Raw genomic sequence first — 21,350 nt, 5'->3', positions numbered from 1 at the left:
GGAAGATTATCAACGTGAAGCCGCCAGATTGCTCAGTGATAGGGATACATATGTACGTTTGAGGGGTGATCCAAGTGTAGGATTTGGCAAAGAGTTGGAAGAACTTCTGAAGCAAGAAGGAATTCTCACCATAAATGAATATGAATTCATAAATATTGCTCATCCTAGGTTGGCAGTGTTTTATCACTTGCCGAAGGTCCACAAGAGTCTTGAGAGACCTCCGGGTAGGCTGATTGTTTCGGGCATAGGGTCCGTCACCTCTAATTTGTCTAAATATGTTGACATTTATTTACAGAAGTATGTTAAGGCCACTCCGGCCTACCTTGAGGACTCCAGACATGTACTTAACCTTCTGGAGGATATGGTAAGGGAGGAGGGCTGGATTTTAGGGACCCTTGATGTAACCTCCCTGTACACCATTATCCAGCATGACAGGGGTTTACAGGCGGTGAAACATTTCCTTGACATGGATGGAGAGTTACGGGATGAGCAAAAGTAGTTTATTTTGAATTCCATAAAGTACATGTTAACTCATAATCTCTTGTTGTATGAGGGTGAGTACTACCTCCAGACGAGTGGGACGGCAATGGGAACCCAGTTCGCCCCGGGGTATGCTAACCTCTTCATGGCCCATTGGGAGGAGTCCCATGTTTACGGGCGTGAGGACCCCGGGCGGACCTGGTCCTATGGAAGAGATTTATTGATGACGTCCTATTTGTCTGGAGGGGTACATAATTTGCACTCCAGGACTTTCTGGAAAGGATGGAGGCAGGGGCGTAACTAGAAATCACTGGGCCCCCCTGCGAATATTTGGATGGGGCCCCCCCCATAGGTGCCAAATAATCGTAATGGGGCAGCGTTTCACTGTAAATTAATTGTAAAGTGGGCAGCATTTTACCAGACAATCGTAATGTGGGCCAGAAAATCGTAATGTGGGCAGAGTTCACCAGAAAATCGCAATGTGGGCAGCAGTCACCAGAAAATCGCCATGTGGGCAGCAGTCACCAGAAAATTGCAATGTGGGCATCAGTCACCAGAAAATCCTAATGTGGGCAGCAGTCACCAGAATATCGTAATGTGGGCAGCAGTCACCAGAAAATCCTAATGTGGGCAGCAGTCACCAGAAAATCCTTATGTGGGCAGCAGTCACCAGAAAAATCGCAATGTGGGCAGCAGTCACCAGAAAAATCGCAATGTGGGCAGCAGACACCTGAAAATCGTAATGTGGGCAGCAGACACCTGAAAATCGTAATGTGGGCAGCAGACACCTGAAAATCGTAATGAGGGCAGCAGACACCTGAAAATCGCAATGTGGGCAGCAGTGACCAGAAAATCGCAATGTGGGCAGCAGTGACCAGAAAATCGTAATGTGGGCAGCAGACACCTGAAAATCACAATGTGGGCAGCAGACACCTGAAAATCGTAATGTGGGCAGCAGACACCAGAAAATCGCAATGTGGGCAGCAGTGACCAGAAAATCGTAATGTGGGCAGCAGACACCAGAAAATCATAATGTGGGCAGCAGACACCAGAAAATCGCAATGTGGGCAGCAGACACCTGAAAATCACAATGTGGGCAGCAGTGACCAGAAAATCATAATGTGGGCAGCAGACACCTGAAAATCACAATGTGGGCAGCAGTGACCAGAAAATCATAATGTGGGCAGCAGACACCTGAAAATCACAATGTGGGCAGCAGTGACCAGAAAATCACAATGTGGGCAGCAGACACCTGAAAATCGCAATGTGGGCAGCAGACACCTGAAAATCGTAATGTGGGCAGCAGACACCTGAAAATCGTAATGAGGGCAGCAGACACCTGAAAATCGCAATGTGGGCAGCAGTGACCAGAAAATCGCAATGTGGGCAGCAGTGACCAGAAAATCGTAATGTGGGCAGCAGACACCTGAAAATCACAATGTGGGCAGCAGACACCTGAAAATCGTCATGTGGGCAGCAGACACCAGAAAATCGCAATGTGGGCAGCAGACACCAGAATATCGCAATGTGGGCAGCAGTGACCAGAAAATCGTAATGTGGGCAGCAGACACCAGAAAATCATAATGTGGGCAGCAGACACCAGAAAATCGCAATGTGGGCAGCAGACACCTGAAAATCACAATGTGGGCAGCAGACACCAGAAAATCATAATGTGGGCAGCAGACACCTGAAAATCACAATGTGGGCAGCAGTGACCAGAAAATCACAATGTGGGCAGCAGACACTAGAAAAAAAAATGCACCTGTGAAAAAAAAACAATTCACTTACCTGACAGAAGTCTTCTCCTCTCCCGGCATCTGGCTCGCAGCTCCCCGAGTCCTCCTGCAGCACATCTCCCGCGCTGACAGGCAGAGTGCAGGGCTACGGCAAGATGGCTGCCGAAACCCTGTACTAGAGACACAAATAGTCTCCAGTGTAGGGCTTCTTCGGCGGCCATCTTGCCGTAGCCCTGCTCTGCCTGCCGGAGACTATGCAGGCTGCTGGTGGAGCGGGGCTGCGGGGAATGAACTGGCAGACGCTGCGGCCAGTTGAGCACCTTGCTGGGGGGTCCAGAGCAGCGCTCCCCCCACGCACAGTGAGCGGGCCCCAGAGCAGCCCCGGCCCCCCCTGCGGCTGAGAGAGTCGCATCCCCGGTAGGTACGCCGGTGGTGACAGCCTTTCCTCCTCCGGGCCCCTGACTTGCTAGGGGCCCCCCTGCAACTGCAGGGGCTGCAGGGTCTATTCCTACGCCCCTGGATGGAGGTTAATGATAGGAATCCGAAATTTACAGCAGAGACGAGTTGTCAGCGGGTGAACTTCCTGGATTTAACTATATACATAGAAGAGAACAAATTAAAAACTTGCACTTATAGCAAACCCACAGATGTTAATGGATATATATTGGCCACCAGCTGCCATCTACCCTCATGGTTAAACAATGTACCAAAAGGACAATTTGCAAGGCTAAAAAGAAATTTTACTGAGGAAAGCAAATATATATTAGAAAGAGAGGTATTGGGTAAGAAGTTTTTTGAAAATGGATATCAGCCTGAACTTATAGAGAAGGCAAAAGAGGAGGTTAATAGACTAGAGCATAAAGACCTCCTAAAAAAGAAGTCACATAATGTGGATGTGGACCACTCTTTTAAAATCAACCTGAGGTACTGTGCACAAGCAAATGCTGTAAAACTAATTATTAACAAACACAGGAGGACAAGATTCTTAATGAAATTTTGCCATGTAAACCCACCTTCATATTCAGGAAACCAGGGAATCTGGGATTAAGGGTAGCAATGGCAGCTGGTGACTATCAGAAGGATAGATTAGTGGATAAGGAGGGTGGATTTGTTAGATGTGGGAGGTGTAATAATTGTAGGAATACCAGAGGGTATAGGAACATCAAAAATGTGGAAGGACCATCTAGAATCCAAGAGATTCACCAGCTGATAACTTGTGACACTAAGGGAGTGATTTATTGTTTGGTTTGCCCTTGTGGCAAAAAATATATTGGTCGCACCAAAAGAGAGCTCCATAAAAGGATAGGTGAACACATGAATAATATTAAGAAAGGGTGGGAGGAGCATCCCCTCTCAAGACATTTTAAAAAGTTTCATGAATGCCAGACTCAAAATATATTTTTTGGTATTGAGGTCATAAATAGAGATATATGGGGAGGTGACTTCATTGCCAAAATGTCCAGGAATGAAAGTAAATGGATTTTTGAACTGGACACTATTGCACCAAAGGGCCTTCATGAGGGGATGGAGACGTTCGGATTCATGAAATAGATAGGATTATGTTACAGAATCAGGGAAATAGAGGGTTCGTATGCTTTGCAAGTTGGGGACCACCTGATGCAAGGGGGAAATACCTGATGTCTCGTTTTCTTTTCTAAGTATATAATGCTATATGAATATTCCCTCTGTTGTTTGAATATGGACTTATATTATCCATATATTTAATCAAAAATATTTGTTATGATTCATAATGTTTTACACTTTATGGTGGGTTGAAGATAAGGCTGTAGTATATCCCTGATGAATAATTAGTATTGGAGAATGGAGCGCTTTAAGATGCAGATGGAGGAGGGGATATGTGGATGTATAGATATGGCAACCTAGGAGGACCAAACTATTGATCCTGAGGAAGACAACCGCTTTGATCGTCGAAACATGTTGATCTAGCTAGGAGGGGCGCCCCATAAGAACCTAGTACCAATAGTGGTGGTCTTGGAAGTCATAATTCACATACAAGCGCATCATCTAACTCAGCGCTGAATATTTTGTGTTGGACCGCAAGGAAGCACGGCCGCTCCGCCTGGTGGAACGCAGGAGAACGACACCAGGAAGTGACGTCAGCGGGGATCCCAGACACTGCCGAAGCGCAGAGTGTACAGCCCGGCTAGTAGATGCGGTTTACCTTGTCGGTCCAGTGACGGGGAGTGGACCCTGCTCAAGTTCCAGGAGACTTAGCGCACGGATGCGCAGGAGGTTCACAGTCTGGAGCCATGGATGACAGTAGTGATCGTGAGGATCCTTACGTAGGAGGTATTTCACAGTATGCACCATAGAGTATTGGTGGAATTGTATGCAGCCTCAGCGTGTGTTATCTTAGTGACTTTTTGAAGTGGTGATCCATATATGCATAGTATTGGAAGATTGTTTTTAGACCTTCTTGAGATCTGATATACATAGCGATATATATTTTTGGTCTTTTTATGCATATATATGCAACGTTTTATACATATATATTTTTTAGTATTGAGACATCAGGTGGTCCCCATTTTAATGTGTGTGGTATGAAAGGTTATGTGTGTATGGATATTGTATCCTTTTATATGTAAATTTTGCTTAAATAAACATATATGAGCATTATTTTATGACTTTTTTCATGTCCAGCGCTCCTTTTATTTAATTTTAACATATTGCTTGGCTCTGAGGTGTAGGATTTGGGTACTCCCACCTAAACTTGAAGGTAGCAGCAGGAAGAAATCTAAATAGAACGTTCTGGTGGATATAGTGTTTGTGTGCGAACTAATCCCCATATCTTTGGATTTTTTGTACATTAGCACAGCGCCTCCTTTAGTATAATATAATACAGACCTGTGCCTTGCCCCCCACCCCCAGACTGCAGTCACCTGCGCCCAGAGGCTCCACCCTCGTGAGCCTCTGTGTCGGCCCGGCCCTGCATACAGCAATAAGACAATACAGGAATACATGCAAATCAGATTACGCAGCACAGTACGAGTACAAGGTAATGTTTAGTCAGTCACTGGAGGCACCTCTCTGGCTAACCTATACTGGGGGCAACTATACTTAGATTTTAACTTCCGCATTCTGCACAGACCTGCTACTACCAAGAATCACACTGCCAGCATGGAAATTAGGCAAGTTGAGTTCACTCAGAACCATAGGATGGGTGTACGGTGATGGAGGTGCGTGGACAGGTAGGAGACATAAGGAGGAGGGCCCTGCCCAAAGACTTACAATCTAGAGGGAAAGGTGGGGACACGAAAGGTAGGGGACCAGTGTTCAGCTTTCAGAGTTCAGTGGGCTTAGAGCACAAGTGAGGGGGTAGTCCAGAGTGAAAAGGTGAGTTTTGAGGGCCTTCTTGAAGATGTTGAAGGAGGTGGAAACCCTAATCAGGGGAGGTAGGGAGTTCCATAGAATTCCACTAGAATTGTTTATAGCATTGTAAGAATACGGGGGTCCTTCAACACGCAGGACAGCATGAAAGACCACATTTGGACAAGGTTGGATGCCGAGGTAGCTACTTCCTGTTCCTCGTCATTAAGGACATCATCCAAGGTCTCCTTCTCCTACTCCCACCAGCCATGTAAATACCAGGGGTCCCTGAAAGGTGACAACAAGCCCCATAGGATGCCTGCTTCTGTTGACCTTCTTCCTCCACAAAGCCACCTTCCTCCTCTGACTCCTCTTCAGACTCCTCTCTCTGCGTTGCTGCAGGCACAGCAGGTGACAACAATATTAAAATAGCAAAAATAAGCACACCGCCAGTGAGGAACTGATTGTCAGTTCACTCAGGTGACAGACAGGTTTATGCTGTCTGCTACAATCACCACAAAATATAGGACCCTGACAGTGAGGCTATATACAGGGCAGTAGTGAATACTAGATGAAAGCACAGTAGTGGTTCTTCTGGTCTCTCAGGTGTATTTTATTATTATTATTTTGTTTTTTAATGAGTGCCACTTAACTCAGGTCTAGTGTTGGGCGAACAGTGTTCGCCACTGTTCGGGTTCTGCAGAACATCACCCTGTTCGGGTGATGTTCGAGTCTGGCCGAACACCTGATGGTGTTCGGCCAAACTGTTCGGGTTCGCCCGGCCGAACAGGGCCGAACAGGGCCCCTGTTCGGCCGAACAGGGCCCTGTTCGGCCGAATACCGCCCCCCTATGGGGTCGCAGGCATAAGGGGGGAGCATGCCCCGATTGCGGGGTGGGTCGGAAATTCCCCCCACCCCCTCCGCTAGCGCTCCCCCCTCTGCCCGCTCCCCCATAAAAAAGTTGGCGTAAAGTTAAATATTACCGGTGGTGGCTGCTGCAGTGGCTGGCTGGCAGTGGTGTGAATGAGGAGGAGGAGTCCGAGTATGACGCGTTGAGGCCGGGCAGCGGGCGGTTCAGCAGTAGTACCCTTGTGGTACTTCCGCCCTTTCTCTGACCTCACGTCCTCTACGTCCGCGTCACGCGTACCCTCGTATGCGTCATCACGTAGAGGACGTGAGGTCAGAGAAAGGGCGGAAGTACCACAAGGGTACTACCGCTGAACCGCCCGCTGCCCGGCCTCAACGCGTCATATTCGGACTCCTTCTCCTAGTCCTCACTCACACCACTGCCAGCCAGCCACTGCAGCAGCCACTACCGGTAATATTTAACTTTACGCCAACTTTTTTATGGGGAAGCGGGCAGAGGGGGGGGGGGGCGCTAGCGGAGGGGGTGGGGGGAATTTCCGCCCCCCCCCCCCCCCGCGATCGGGGCATGCTCCCCCTTATGCCTGCGACCCAATAGGGGGGCCATATTGCGGCATGTTCGGGTCCCCATTGACTTGCATTGAGTTCGGGGTTCGGGCCGAACATGCCGAACATCTGGCCCATGTTCGGCCTGTTCGGCCCGAACCCGAACATCCAGGTGTTCGCCCATCACTACTCAGGTCAGGTGACAGACAGATAGCAAGACAAAAACATCCCTTAAAAGGGCTATTTGGTGAACTACTGTAGTATGATCACCACTGCACACCTGCCTCCAACAGCTCAAGTGCACTGGACAGTGGACATACAAAACACCTTACAAGGGCTAAGGAGTGATCAGGACGATGACTACTACTGTTGTAGCAGCAAGAAACTGCACTAAACACACAGAACACAGGGCTAACTAATACTATCCCTGTCAGCACAGCACAGCTCTCCCCAAATTGCTTAACACAGCACACAGGCAGACTGGAAATCGGGTCTTGTGCTGGCATTTTTATAGGGTGGGTGTGTGGTCCAGGAGGGAGGGATACCTGATTGGCTGCCATGACTCTAGCTTGAGGGATCCATTTTTGGCTCCATGCATACATATGGGGGTCAGATTGAACGCACCATGTGTGGCACGAACTGTTAGCCGATCAGTCTAGGCAAGTGAGTTGAACTATCAGCCAAGGTGAGTGAGCTGCAGTGGCGGGAGAGCAGTGTGATTCTTGGTAGTAGCAGGTCTGTGCAGAATGTGGAAGTTAAAATCTAAGTATAGTTGCCCCCAGTATAGGTTAGCCAGAGAGGTGCCTCCAGTATAGGTAGCCAGTATAGTTGCCCCCAATATAGGATAGCCAGGTAGGTGCCTCCAGTATAGGTAGCCAGTATAGTTGTCCCCAGTATAGGTTAGAAAGCAGGTGCCTCCAGCATAGGTTGCTAAGCATAAGGCGCAGCGGCAGGGGCGAGCAGGCATAGAGGTAAACAACTCGCCTTCCGGATCCTTGCAGCTTCTATTTTCTTCCTCTCCCAGGCGTCTGTTGCGTTGGTACCAGCGCCCCCTGTGATGACATGCGATTACACCATCACAGGGGGGCACTGTTACCAAGGTGATGGACACCTGGGAGAGGAAGAAGAAGCTGCTTGGAACCTGGAAGGTGAGTTGTTCATCTCTATGCCTGCTCTATGCCGCTGCAGCCATTACTCACCATCCACTGCCGGGGGCTGCCTCCTCTCTTCTCCTTCATCACGCCAGTCTGCAAGAGTTGGTGCAACTCCTGCTCCCAAAGTCATGTGACATTGCGAGCCAGAATGGCGTGAGTGAGAGAGAAGAGAGGACGCTGCGCCCGGCGGTGGATGGTGAGTAACGTCTTCCTCACTACCCCTTCTGCTGCAAATACCCCCCCCCCCCCCAATCCCACACAGGCTATAAGTCAAGAATTTTACAGCTTACTCAAGTATACAACCTCCTCACTTTTATATGAAATGAGTCAGCCCTAAATTTCTCGACTTTTATAGTCGAGTATATACAGTAACTTAAATGTTATGGCAGATGCAAGACTGTAGGTTTTTTTTTCCTGTGTTTTGATATTTACATTGTTTTCGTGCTGGATTTACACTGGCTCTAGATGTTGACCTAGGCTACAAAGTTTTAATACATGATTTACATTCCAGAAAACCTATGAATGATTGTACAGATTCAGTATTGTTTTGGGTCCTGCATATCTATCTCTTCTAATTCCATATACAGATGTGGTTAATAATAATTCAAACATTTGTATAGCGCTCAAGAGCTGCAGCCGCTGGGACAGGCTCAAGAGGCCACGCTGCAGTGGGTCTTGCCCTGAACTCCTTACTGAGTAGGTACTGACCCTAGCCAGGATTCAAACCATGGTCTCCCATGTAAAAGGCTGTGCCCTTAACCAGTACACTATCCAGCCACTGGTTGAATGTATAAAAATGTGAACACCTATAGTCTGATTGTTACAAAAGACTGCACTCCTCTTATATGTTGCGATTTTGTTTAAATACAAATATATATACCCCAAAAAGTCACATTCCTAATATAACAAGTAATATTCCTACTATTTTTTTCAGGGAGCTCAGGGTGAACGTGGGGTTGCAGGAATCTCAGGACCTAAAGGAGCTAATGGAGATCCTGGTCGTCTTGGAGAACCTGGCCTTCCTGGTGCTAGAGTAAGTACTGATACCTTATGTTACAGTTTAATACAGTGGAGGGGTTGTGGACTCTCATTGCACATTCCTCAATAGCTATCATGCTCTGAAGGATGGAAGGAGGTTATTAGCTGTGTGCCTGAGTATCTAAGTTTTACATTTTTTATTCCTGGGAAGTTTCTCAAAAAAAATAATAAATACTAGCAGACATGTTCTTTATACAGTACATACCGTAGTTACTTTGTTAGTTTGGTTGACAAGACATACTGTAGGTCCACCGATTTCAACCAATAAATATGGTACAACAATAAAATGTGGAATATCTTATCATAGGAAGTAGTTATGGGAAATTATATATCTGGGTTTAAAGGGGGCTTGGATGCTTTCCTTGCATTGAAGGATATCCATGGCTATTATTACAAGACAGTTCCCAGAGCTGATGATAGAAGCCCTGGATCAACACCACCAGGAATTACCCAGTAATTATAGCCATGGGTGTCCTTCAATGGAAGGAAAGCATCCAAGCCCCCTTTAAATGCAGATATAGACTTTGCTATAACTACTTCCTGTGTTAAGATATTTCACATTTTAACCCTTTCTAAATAGATTTTCCTTTATATTCAGATCATGCCCCCACATCCTGTACACAAATCTAGGGACAAGAAATAAATCTAGCAATATATGAGAGGAAAAATGTGAATAGTGTGGCACTCAGCATGTAAGTGAGAATTTGGAAAGGTCTCACCAAGTCAGAAGTCTTGTCATCCACCCAGCTGATCATTCAAACGTGTTCCAACCAATGAGGAAGAAAGAAGTAATTGTAATCTAAATCAAGAAGCAGAGAGTGGGCACTGTCCGTTTCTTTATTTAAGTGATCCAGCTGACAATAGTACAATAATGGATGTGCTTGTGAAAGTCCGATAAATATTGTTGGTGGCTGTTTGTTAATGCAACTGGACTTTTTCGACCGCATCCATTATTGTACTACTATTGTCGGCTGGATCACTTCAACAAATGTTACACGTTGCAAACCAATGGTGCCCACTTTCTGCTTCTTGATGTGAATTACAAAAAATGAATCTGCCAAACTTCTGTATTGTCATCTGATGTATTCAATACCGCCAAGGTGTCTTTTCTCCAAACTAACTAATCCCAGTTAATCTAACTTTTCCTGGTAATAGCAGTAGATTATTGTACCGTGTTAGACATAAGTGAAAGCAAGATTTTTTAATCAGGATGATAGAATTTATTGGCTAACTTAAAAGAATAAGAGTAAGCAAGCTTTTGGCTGTCCAGCCTTTGTCAAACTCAATCCTGTTTGCTTACAAGCCGATGGAACAGACAGCTATATACATGCAACATCAAAAGGGGATACAAAGGTTTTGTTTGCATAAATAAATGTCATTAAGATGGCTTAAATAAAACAGAACATTTTGATGGGGTGAGAGGTTGTTTGCTGATTAACAGATAAGACCTGGTAAGTCCTGGTAAGTGAGACCCTCCACCCCCTCTGATGAACTTTGTGGCTCATCTCTGTACTTGCTCCAAAAATCCAATATCCTTCTAGTAATTAGAGATGGGTCGAACCTCTGATTTTAGATTCGCAAACCTCGAACACGAACTTCTGCAAAGGTTTGCGTTTGTGCGAACCATGCGAACCGCAATAGACTTCAATGGGCAGGCAAACTTTCAACACTTCAAACACTGTTTCTGGCCACAGATGTGATGGAAAAGATGTTTCAAGGGGTCTAACACCTGCAGGGGGGGCATGGCAGAGTGGGATACATGCCAAAAATCCCGGGGAAAATTATGGATTTGACGCACAGCAGGGTTTTAAGGGCAGAAATCACATTGCATTGCTAAAATGGAGGCATAAAGTGCTTTAAAACTAGAGATGGCTCGAACCTCCAATTTTAGGTTCGCGAGCCTCAAACGCGAAAATGCGAAAAAAGTTCGGGTTCGCGTGAACTTTCGAACCGCAATAGACTTCATTGGGAGGCGAACTTTGAAAATTACAAACATTTATGCTAGCCACAAAAGTGATGGAAAAGATGTTTTTTTGTATGGCGGAGTGGGATACAAAAGTCCCTGGGAAAAATCCGGATTGGACGCACAGCAGCGTTTTAAGGGCAGAAATCACATTGCATGCTAAATTGGAGGCCTAAAGTGCTTTAAAACATCTTGCATGTCAATCAGGTAGTGTAATTAGTGTACTGCTTCACACCGACAGACCAAACTCACTGTGTAACGCACCGCAAACAGCTGTTTGTGTAGTGACGGCCGTGCTGAACTGGTGCGCACCATGGCGAGATTGCTCTTACTCAGTGATGTCAGGTAATGTCTGACTGCCTTATCAACTTTCAATGGTTCTTTTTCTACCATTGTTAAAGCTTACATCTATTTTTTTAAATTAGGTACTTTTTCTGCTGGTTGTTCAGTACCTTCAACGAGAATCTGTAATGGAGGGCAAGTCTGCTATTCATTCAACTGTGTGACAAACTTTCCATATTACTTTCTCAGTAGCATGGTGACCACGGGTAATGGCCGGGGAATCAGGGTTTCAATTCCGGTCCAGAATGGGAGCCTGAGAAATGGCTACCACCACACATCCAAGGAAGGACCCAAATGTGCTGTATAAGTAATGTACCTGCCCTGATCGTGCTTTGCAGACCAGGCATCTGTGGTCAGATGGACCCTTGACCCCACACTGTGTGCCAGAGAATGACACCACTTGCCTGGCAAGCTAACAGTTCCGCCAAGCCAGCTGTCAGATGGTGGGCAAGGGGGTGACTGGCAGACATTGGCTTCTTCCACTCAAAGATTTCCTTAATGGACACCTGGCTGCTGCTGTGGGCAGAGGAGCAGTAAACGGCTACCACCACACATCCAAGGAAGGTAGCACGCACGGCACGCAAGTCCCAACTTGGGGAGGTAGTGACGAAAAATAACAATACATGAGGACTCTTTCGAGGCCCTGCTGTATATGACACAAATAAACTTTAAATCCTTTAATGACAGATGTTATGGAGGGCAAGTCTGCAATCACGCACCAAAAAAAATATTATTCTTTGTTAGTTAAAAATTCAGGAATTCTCCTGGAGTCCTGGACCCTGTTGGTGGTGGCGGAGAAGGCAGTCAAGCGGCCTGCAGGCAGAGATGCTGTGTGGGGACTGACTTAGTCTTGGGGCAGGCAGCAGCGGCCGGCAGGCAGGTAGAGATGTTGTGTGGGGACTGACTTAGTCTTCGGGAAGGCAGTCACACGGCGTAGCACGAGTGCAGGCGATGGCGGCTTTCCAGCCCATATGGTCGGGCTGAGGTAGCTCAATGACAGAACAACAGTGACTGTCCAGCTGATCGAATTTGGTCTGTCCACAATGAAGCAACAACCTTATTATCTTGGGTGTGCCCCCCCCCCCCCCCCCCCGAGGCACTCATATAGCCGGTGGTCATTGCTTCATTGTGATATGCAAGCCCCTTCACTGCGGCAAGGTAGCGATCACGAAGGGCATGCCTTTTGTTTTGTTGTTGCAGCTGCAGTGCAGCCAGAAAAATTAGGCAGGTATGTACACACACCAGAAAAAATTGTTATTGGTTTTGTTAGCGGCCACTGCTAGCATCCGCCTGGAGTCCTAGACCCTGTTGGTGGTGGCGGAGAAGGCAGTCAAGCGGCCTGCAGGCAGAGATGCTGTGTGGGGACCGACTTAGTCTTGGGGCAGGCAGCCACCCGGCATGCAGGCAGAGCTGCTGTGTGTGGGGACTGACTTAGTCTCCAGGCAGGCCTGACCATGCTTTGCAGACCATGTGGTCAGATGGACCCTTGACCCAGTGCTGTGTGCCAGAGATGACACCACTTGCCTTTCAACATCACGGTACAGTTTGGGTATCACCATTTTTGAGAAATAATTGCGGCCTGGTATCTTCCACTGCGGTGTGTGGCTTTGCTTTTGTGTGCTGCTTTTCCTCAGGTGGTCATCCCATTGCAGTTTGTGCTTTGTCATCATGCGCCTTCGTAAGGAAGTTGTCTCTACGCGGGTCTTGGTCTTTCCACGGCTCAATTTTTGGTGGCAGAGAGTACAGATGGCATTGTTCTCATCTGAGGCGGACGCATAAAAACATTTCCACACCGCTGAGCCCTGGGATGATAGCACTTTGGTGGTAGCGGCCGACTGAGTGTTAAGTGGGTTGCCAGAATCATAACAGGAGGAGGAGATATGTCATGGTTCCGTGCGGAAGCTGAGGAAGATGAGGTGTTCTGTGTTAAATAGTCAACTACGTCCTGACAATCTTGGGGGTAGATGGCAAGTGCCTTCTGAACACTGTACTTTGGTCCGGGGCCACACGAAATCACAACTGCACAACCTCTGTCAAAAACCTAAGCGGTTCTTGCCTTTTTCATGATTGCTAACTCAGTAAAGGACCAGCCTTTAAAGCATTGCCATCATATAAATCCGGCATAGCGGGGTCTGAACCCTCTATAACAGTAATTATAGAATGACGGTATACCTTGAAATGAATCAGAGCACTCAGTATATGATTTTATATAAAAAAATTGTATTTGCTTATCATACAGCATATATACAAAGTATGAAAAGTTCCAAGTAGTGTTTTCTTCTGACAGTATTCCATCTCATCAAGGCTTTATAGCCAAGCGTTCATCAATCTTTCAAGTACATTCAAAAAAGAATATAACAGTTGTGTTATGTAGAATAGGATCAATAGTAGTCTCATCTGTATTAATAGCTGTGTATCTAGTAGCTGTGTAAAACTTGTAGTAATCTTCTTAAAGAAATGGCGTAAAAAATAGCTTCTAAAAAAAATTCTTGCTAACATCTTATCAGAAAATCACCAGAATATTAAGCATATTACCCCTTCTCTGTCATCTCTTCAGCATCTAGAACCACATGTGGGAACAGGTAGCTTTTGCCTCATGTGTCTTCTCAGGAGATTGTTGGGCTTCTGCAAACTATGAGATTTCAGCTCCTACTTTTATAGTGATTGGATGCTGTGAAGAAGCGCGGAAGAGCCGCCGCCATGAGTCAGCAGGAGGCAGCTCTTTCCGCGCATGGCGTGACAGAGCACGGAGAGGCAGCCACCTCCTCTCAGTGTCAGGCGGCTGTCTCCGTGCAGGGCATGGCGGAGCGCGGAGAAACCGCCACGTTGGACGCGGCGGTTAGCACGCATGGCCCCATTGCGGAGACACCGCAGAGCGGTGCTGGTGTGGCTGGGACACGTAGTCCCTCTAGGTTTAGAGTGACGCGCGCGCGCACTCGGGCAGGGATTTTATGACATCCAGAAGTGAGTCAGCTGACCAGGCTGGTCAGCTGACTCTAGCTCCACTCCTCATTGGTCCAGCTCTTTGGGAGGTGCTGGAGAGATGCCTGTGTATATATACTGCCGGCTGTTCAGTTGCTGGTTGTCTGGCGTTGCGATCACAACGTGGGAGCACTCAGACCCTTAGTCAGATCCTTAAGTGTGCCGGGACCAGCTGGAGCTGTAATCCTACACTTAGCTAGATTCTGTTGATAGCTTAAAGTACTAGTTTGATTGTGATTATCTGTTATGACCCCTTGCCTGCCTGACCACTCTTCTGAACTCTGATCTTGTACCTTGCCATTCTGATACTCTGTTGCCGAACCCCGGCTCGTCCTTAGACTCTGCTTCTGCCTCCTGATTTTGTACCTCAATATATCTGATACCCTGTTGCCGAACCCTGCCTGTACCTTAGACTCCGCCTCTGGCTTCTGAATCTGTACTTTATCTGTTCGTGTGGTTACGACCTGGCTTGTCCGACCTAGAGAACCGACCTTACTGTTAGAGGCAGTTCCCTGTCCTGTTAGTGACACTTCCTCCGGAGTGTCACTCTCAGATAGTCCTTCCTACTCTCAGCCTGACTCCTCCCGCCTTGGAGAGTTCAGGTCTTCGGAAGGAATCCGTGCAGTACTCCGTACTGCTCTGAGGCCTAGTCCTCTAAAGTGTTACTGTTACACCAAACCTACACTCTACTCAGGTGTACAGAGGTTAGCTGGTATATCGGATTATCGGTGATACTGCAGATCACTTATAATCTGGTATATATCTGTATTCCCAGTGATACTGCAGATCACCGGTAATCAGATCCTCTCTGTGCTTCGCCGATCGTTACAGAACGCCAGACCCAAAACAAAATGGACGCACGCACTGGTCCTCTGGGGGAACTTGCCACTTCGGTGGATAATGTCAATCGAGTGCTGGGTGAACACAAAGCATTGATTGAGGCTCTGTCAGGGTCGGTACAAACCCTCCAGACGTCAGTGGATGAGGTGCGATCCCCTCCTAGCGTGGACATACGTATGCCCGTTCCTGAACGGTTCTCAGGCCACAGATCTGACTTCCGCAATTTTAGGAGTAGAGTGTTGTCGTATTTTGAATTGAGACCCCGATCCTCTGGTACTGAGGCCCAGAGAATCACGTTTATCAAAACCTTATTGTCCGGTGACTCCCAGACTTGGGCGTATAGCCTGCCTCCCGGAGACACAGCCCTGACCTCTGTAGAGGAATTCTTTAAAGCCATGGTAGTAATTTACGACGACCCGGACATGGCCGCGACCTCTGAGCGGAAGCTCAAGCTTTTATGGCAAGGCAAGGGTCCAGTCAAAGATTATGCGGCCGAATTTCGTAGGTGGTCAGTTACGGCCAGGTGGGACACCTATGCCCTGTTGGATCGCTTCCTGTCTGGGTTGTCGGATGAGGTCTCCGACTTAATGTTAACTCAGCCCGAGCCCAAGACAGTCGATGAGGCCATATCATTGGCCATTCGAATCGACCGTAGGCTACGTCATCAGAGACAGACTAGGGGCAGTCATCATGTCAGGTTGACGTCTTACGCGGCGCCTTCCGCTGCACCCCTAGTAACTCCATCTCCTTCTGTCTCATCTTCTCCGGTCTTGCCTCCATCTGAGCCGATGCAGATCGGTCGGTCAAAATTGACCCAGGTGGAGAGGAGATGGAGAATGTCTGAACACTTATGTTTGTATTGTGGTGAAGGGGGGCATAGGGTACGAGACTGCCCTAATAAGCCGGGAAACGCTACCGCCTAGGAGTTGTAGGGGGTAACACCCTAGGCGCCCAACTCATACCCCTAAAAGAAAAACTTTTGCTCCTCCCCTGTATGATTACATGGGGGGACAAATCTGAAGCCACGGAGGCCTTTGTTGATTCAGGTTCCGCGGCTAATTTTATGAGTTCCGAGTTTGCAGAGAAGTTGGGCATTCCACTCACCCCAGTAAAACCACCTATCCAGGTTACTGCCGTGGACGACTCCCCGCTACAAAGGGACCGTCCACTGTCTCAGACACCAGAGGTGGAAGTCATTATTGGGGTACTGCATAGGGAGAGTTTAAGTTTTTTTGTGTTACATATGACTACCTCCACAATTGTCCTAGGTATGCCTTGGCTGCAGCTCCATTCGCCACAGATTAATTGGGCTGCAGAACAATTAACCAGTTGGTCAGACTTCTGTTCCCAACAGTGTCTAGGGAAAGAGACATTAGGTCAGACCAAGGTTCATGTGGAGGGTGTTCCCGAGCAATACTCTGAATTCTCGGATGTATTGTGTCCCAAGGCTGCTGATAAGTTACCTCCTCATTGCCCTTTCGATTGCCCCATCGATCTCCGTGTCGGTTGTATGCCCCCTAGGGGTCACCTGTATAATTTGTCTGGACCAGAGAAAGTGGCTACGCAGGAATACATCCGTGACAATCTAGCCAAAGGGTTCATTCGCCCCTCCAGGTCGCCTGCGGGGGCCGGTTTCTTTTTTGTTAAGAAAAAAGACGGAGGTCTTCGACCTTGCATTCGATTACCGTGGCCTGAATAGAATCACGGTGAAGAATCGTTATCCGTTACCATTGATAGACGACGATTTATTCACGCAGGTCACAAACGCTAAGATCTTCTCAAAGTTAGATCTGAGGGGTGCATACAACCTGATCCGCATTAGAAAGGGCGATGAATGGAAGACGGCCTTCAACACACCCGATGGGCATTACGAGTACTTAGTGATGCCCTTCGGGTTGTGCAATGCGCCAGCTGTCTTCCAGGAATTAATCAACGAGGTATTCAGGGAGGTGTTGGGTAGATTTGTGCTGGTATACCTCGACGATATACTAATCTACTCCAACAACCTCTCCGAGCACAGGGTCCATGTCAAATTTGTGCTGAACAAACTGAGACAAAATATGCTGTACGCCAAGTTGGAAAAGTGTATTTTTGAGGTGACATCCGTTACGTTTCTGGGGTATGTGATTTCTACCTCAGGTCTGTCAATGGACCCTGCTAAAGTCACAGCTGTCCTATAATGGCCGCAACCTGTGGGCCTAAAAGCCCTCCAGAGATTCCTGGGTTTTGCAAATTACTATAGGAGGTTTATAAAAGGGTACTCCACGATCATTGCACCCCTTACCAGTCTCACAAAAAAGGGGGCAGATACTACCCACTGGTCTCCTGAGGCTCAGAATGCATTTTCTAATTTGAAGGATTTGTTTTGTTCCGCACCGACCCTGAGACATGTTGACACCTCCTATCCATTCATTGTTGAGGTCGATGCCTCGGAGGTCGGGGTATGGGCTGTGCTGTCTCAGCGATCAGGGTTACAGGGAAGACTACACCTCTGTGCTTACTTTTCTCGTAGATTCTCTTCGGCAGAAAGAAACTACGATATAGGTAACAGAGAGCTCCTGGCCATTAAATTGGCCTTTGAAGAGTGGCGTCACTGGCTAGAAGGAGCAGAGCACACAATCACGGTTTTCACGGACCACAAGAATTTAGAATACATCGAGGGAGCTAAGAGATTAAGTCCCCGTCAGGCCCGATGGTCTTTATTCTTTACAAGGTTCAGATTCATAATTACTTACACTCCCAGGCAGCAAAAACATTAAGGCAGACGCTTTATCCAGGTGTTTCGAGCCAGAGACAGCACAGCCCTCCGTCCCTGAGACTATTGTTCCGCAAAAATTGGTGCTGGCTGCAACCGGTACTTGGGAAGACTGGAAGGAGAAGTTAAGCCCCTTCCAGCAGGACATCCCGGAAGGGAAGCCTGAAGGGGTTATGTTCATTCCCCTGCCCTTCCGTCTCCAGATCCTAGAGATGTTCCATGCGCATAAAAATGCTGGACATCCCGGAGCAGCCAGAACACAAGATCTTGTAGCCAGGTGTGCCTGGTGGCCCTCCCTGTCAGTTGATTGCAAGTAGTTTGTTAGGGAATGTGCAATATGTGCAAAAAGTAAGCCCTCCCGGCTGGCACCTGTCGGTACCTTACAGCCTTTGCCCGCCCCGAGTGAACCATGGACCCACTTGTCCATGGATTTTGTGGGTGAGCTCCCCAGGTCTGAAGGCATGTCGGGCATTTGGGTGGTAGTCGACCGCTTCAGCAAGATGGCTAATTTCGTGCCCTTGAAAGGACTCCCCTCGGCCTAGGAATTGGCCGACCTATTCATCATCCACATTTTCCGGCTGCATGGCATTCCGGAAAACATAGTGTCTGATCGGGGAGTCCAATTCATCTCTAGATTCTGGAGGGCATTTTACCACCAAATGGGCATGAAGCTGTCTTTCTCGTCAGGCTACCACCCACAGACGAATGGGCAGACTGAACGGATTAATCAGTCTTTAGAGCAGTTCTTAAGATGTTACGTTGCGGAGGCACAGAATGACTGGGTAAAATTTCTGCCCTTCGCGGAATTCGCACAGAACAATTTGAAGAGTTTTTCTTCTGGTTTTACTCCGTTCCAGATTGTGACAGGGAGGTCGCCCAAATTCTCCCCCTTGCCAGTTGCCTCTTCTCCGTTTCCAACCCTGGAAGCCTGGCAGAGGGCATTTAAAGACATCTGGGGGACGGTGAAGAGTAATTTGGAAAGGGCATTCCAGAGTCAAAAGGGTCAGGCTGACAAGAGACGCTCGTTAGAGTGGAGGTTCCAGCCAGGAGACTTGGTCTGGGTGTCCACACGTCACTTGACCCTGAGACAGCCCTCACATAAACTGGGTCCCAGGTTTGTGGGTCCATTTTCAGTAGCTAAGAAGATCAACAACGTTACTTATTCCATTGATCTTCCCGCCAGCATGCGTGGGGTAAGATCCTTTCACGTATCCCTGCTTAAACCAGCAGTCCATGTGGGCCCCACTCCTCCTCCTCCTGTGATGGTAGATGAACGACCTGAATACGAGGTAGAGAAAATCTTAGATTCACGCATTGTGCAGAACTCAGTACAATATCTGGTGCATTGGAAAGAGTATGGCATTGAGGAGAGACAATGGGTACCTGGGAGTCGCATGCATGCGGACGAGTTAAGGAAGGAGTTTCACGCTCTACATCCTGAAAGCCAGGAAGGAGCTGTCCGGAGTCCACTCCTCGGGGAGGGGGGGGGGGGGGGTACTGTGAGAGATCACGGTAAGGCAGCCACCTCCACTCAGCGTGGGGCGGCTGTTTCCGTGGAGCACATGGTGCAGCACGGAAAAGCAGCCGCCTCTACTCTGCGTGAAGCGGCTGTGAAGGGCATGGCGGAGCGCGGAGAAACCGCCGCGTCTGACGCGGCGGTTAGCGCGCATGGCCCCGTTGCACCGCAGAGCGGTGCTAGTGTAGGTGAGACTCATAGTCCCTCCAAGTTCAGAATGATGCGCGTGCGCGCGGAGAGGCAGTGCTTATATGGTGGCCAGAAAGGGGTCAGCTGACCAGGCTGGTCAGCTGACAACTCTGCCTTCCCTCATTGGTCCAGCACTTAGGAAGGTGCTGGAGAGATGCCTGTGTATATATACTTCCGGCTGTTCAGTTGCTGGTTGTCTGGCGTTGCGATCCCAACGTGGGAGCACTCAGACCTTAGTCAGATCCTTAAGTGTGCCGGGACCAGCTGGAGCTGTAATCCTACACTTAGCTAGATTCTGTTGATAGCTTAAAGTACTAGTTTGATTGTGATTATCTGTTATGACCCTTTGCCTGCCTGACCTTTCTTCTGAACTCTGATCTTGTACCTCGATATTTCTGATACTCTGTTGCCGAACGCCGGCTCGCCCTAAGACTCTGCCTCCTGATTCCGTACCTCGATATTTCTGATACCCTGTTGCCGAACTCTGCCTGTTTATTAGACTCCGCATCTGCCTTCTGAATCTGTACTTTATCTGTCCGTGTGTTTATGACGTGGCTTGTCCGACCTCGAGAACCGACCTTACTGTTAGAGGCGGTTCCCAGTCCTGTTAGTGACACCTCCTCCTGAGTGTCACTCTCAGAAAGTCCTTCCTACTCTCAGCCTGACTCCTCCCTCCTAGGAGAGTACAGGCCTTGAGAAGGGATTTGTGCAGTACTCCTTACTGCTCTGAGGCCCAGTCCTCTAAGTGCTACAGTTACACCAAACACTACACTCTAATCAGGTGTACAGAGGTTAGCTAGTATATCGGATTATCGGTGATACTGCAGATCATCTATAATCTGGTATATACCTGTATTCCCAGTGATACTGCAGATCACCGGTATTTAGATCCTCTCTGTGCTACACCGATCGTTACAGTATCCAATTCATACATTTAAAAATTTCCTCTCTGGGACAACAAGCTCCTTACTAGATTAGCACCTCTCTTATGTGGTAAAATGTTTTATATCAACATGAATGTCAGTTGAGACACATAATGTTTGTCTTGTTGCAATAAAATTACAGGCAATGGGGGAGTCAAGTTCATTGTTTCGTATGGCACTGCTGCGCTCACTAATGAGTCTTCTCACTTCAGTGAGTGGTCTGATTAACATACTCAAGGCCATAAGGACATTCAAGCAGTCTATTTTTTTTTTATAGTATACTTCTTGCCCATTTTGGGGTGTGTGAATGTATCTACTTTCAATGCAAAATTGCATTCTGCACAGTGGCCACACATGAACCTGCCCTTGACTCGCTGCATCATCCACAACCAATCAGATCCAGAAGGATCCTCTCCTTTGCTAGAAAAATCAGCGTGAACAATTGTGTTGCCTCCGATCTGTGTTCTGAGGTGACAAGAGCTACTGTGAGGGGTCACTTAATTTTGTTGCCACCATAGACACCCATGTAAAATGCAGCTATTGTTGGCTATAACAGTTAATTTGGGCGCTGGAGTCGCTTGATGAAATAGCGGGCACTGGGGACCGGTCACCAAAGAAACTATAAATATGGTGGCTATAGATAAAAATAGTGGGCACCATGGCGCCCATTATTTATAGCCGCTGTTTCTATAGTG

The 21,350-nt window shown here is 47.7% G+C and overlaps 1 protein-coding gene across 1 annotated transcript in view; it reads left to right on the top strand.

Moving 5' to 3' along the window:
* The window catches only part of COL5A2 (collagen type V alpha 2 chain), a 1,703,177-nt gene that overhangs the window by 1,078,024 nt on the left and 603,803 nt on the right, over positions 1–21,350 (top strand). The window contains exon 23 of the mRNA XM_068247348.1: positions 9,042–9,140. Within this exon, the coding sequence (XP_068103449.1) occupies positions 9,042–9,140 (99 nt within the window). The remainder of the gene's footprint in view (positions 1–9,041; positions 9,141–21,350) is intronic.

This window comes from Hyperolius riggenbachi, chromosome 7 (genome assembly GCF_040937935.1).
Source record: "Hyperolius riggenbachi isolate aHypRig1 chromosome 7, aHypRig1.pri, whole genome shotgun sequence".
Classification (NCBI taxonomy): Eukaryota; Metazoa; Chordata; class Amphibia; order Anura; family Hyperoliidae; genus Hyperolius; species Hyperolius riggenbachi.
This window is presented reverse-complemented; position numbering and strand designations above follow the sequence as displayed.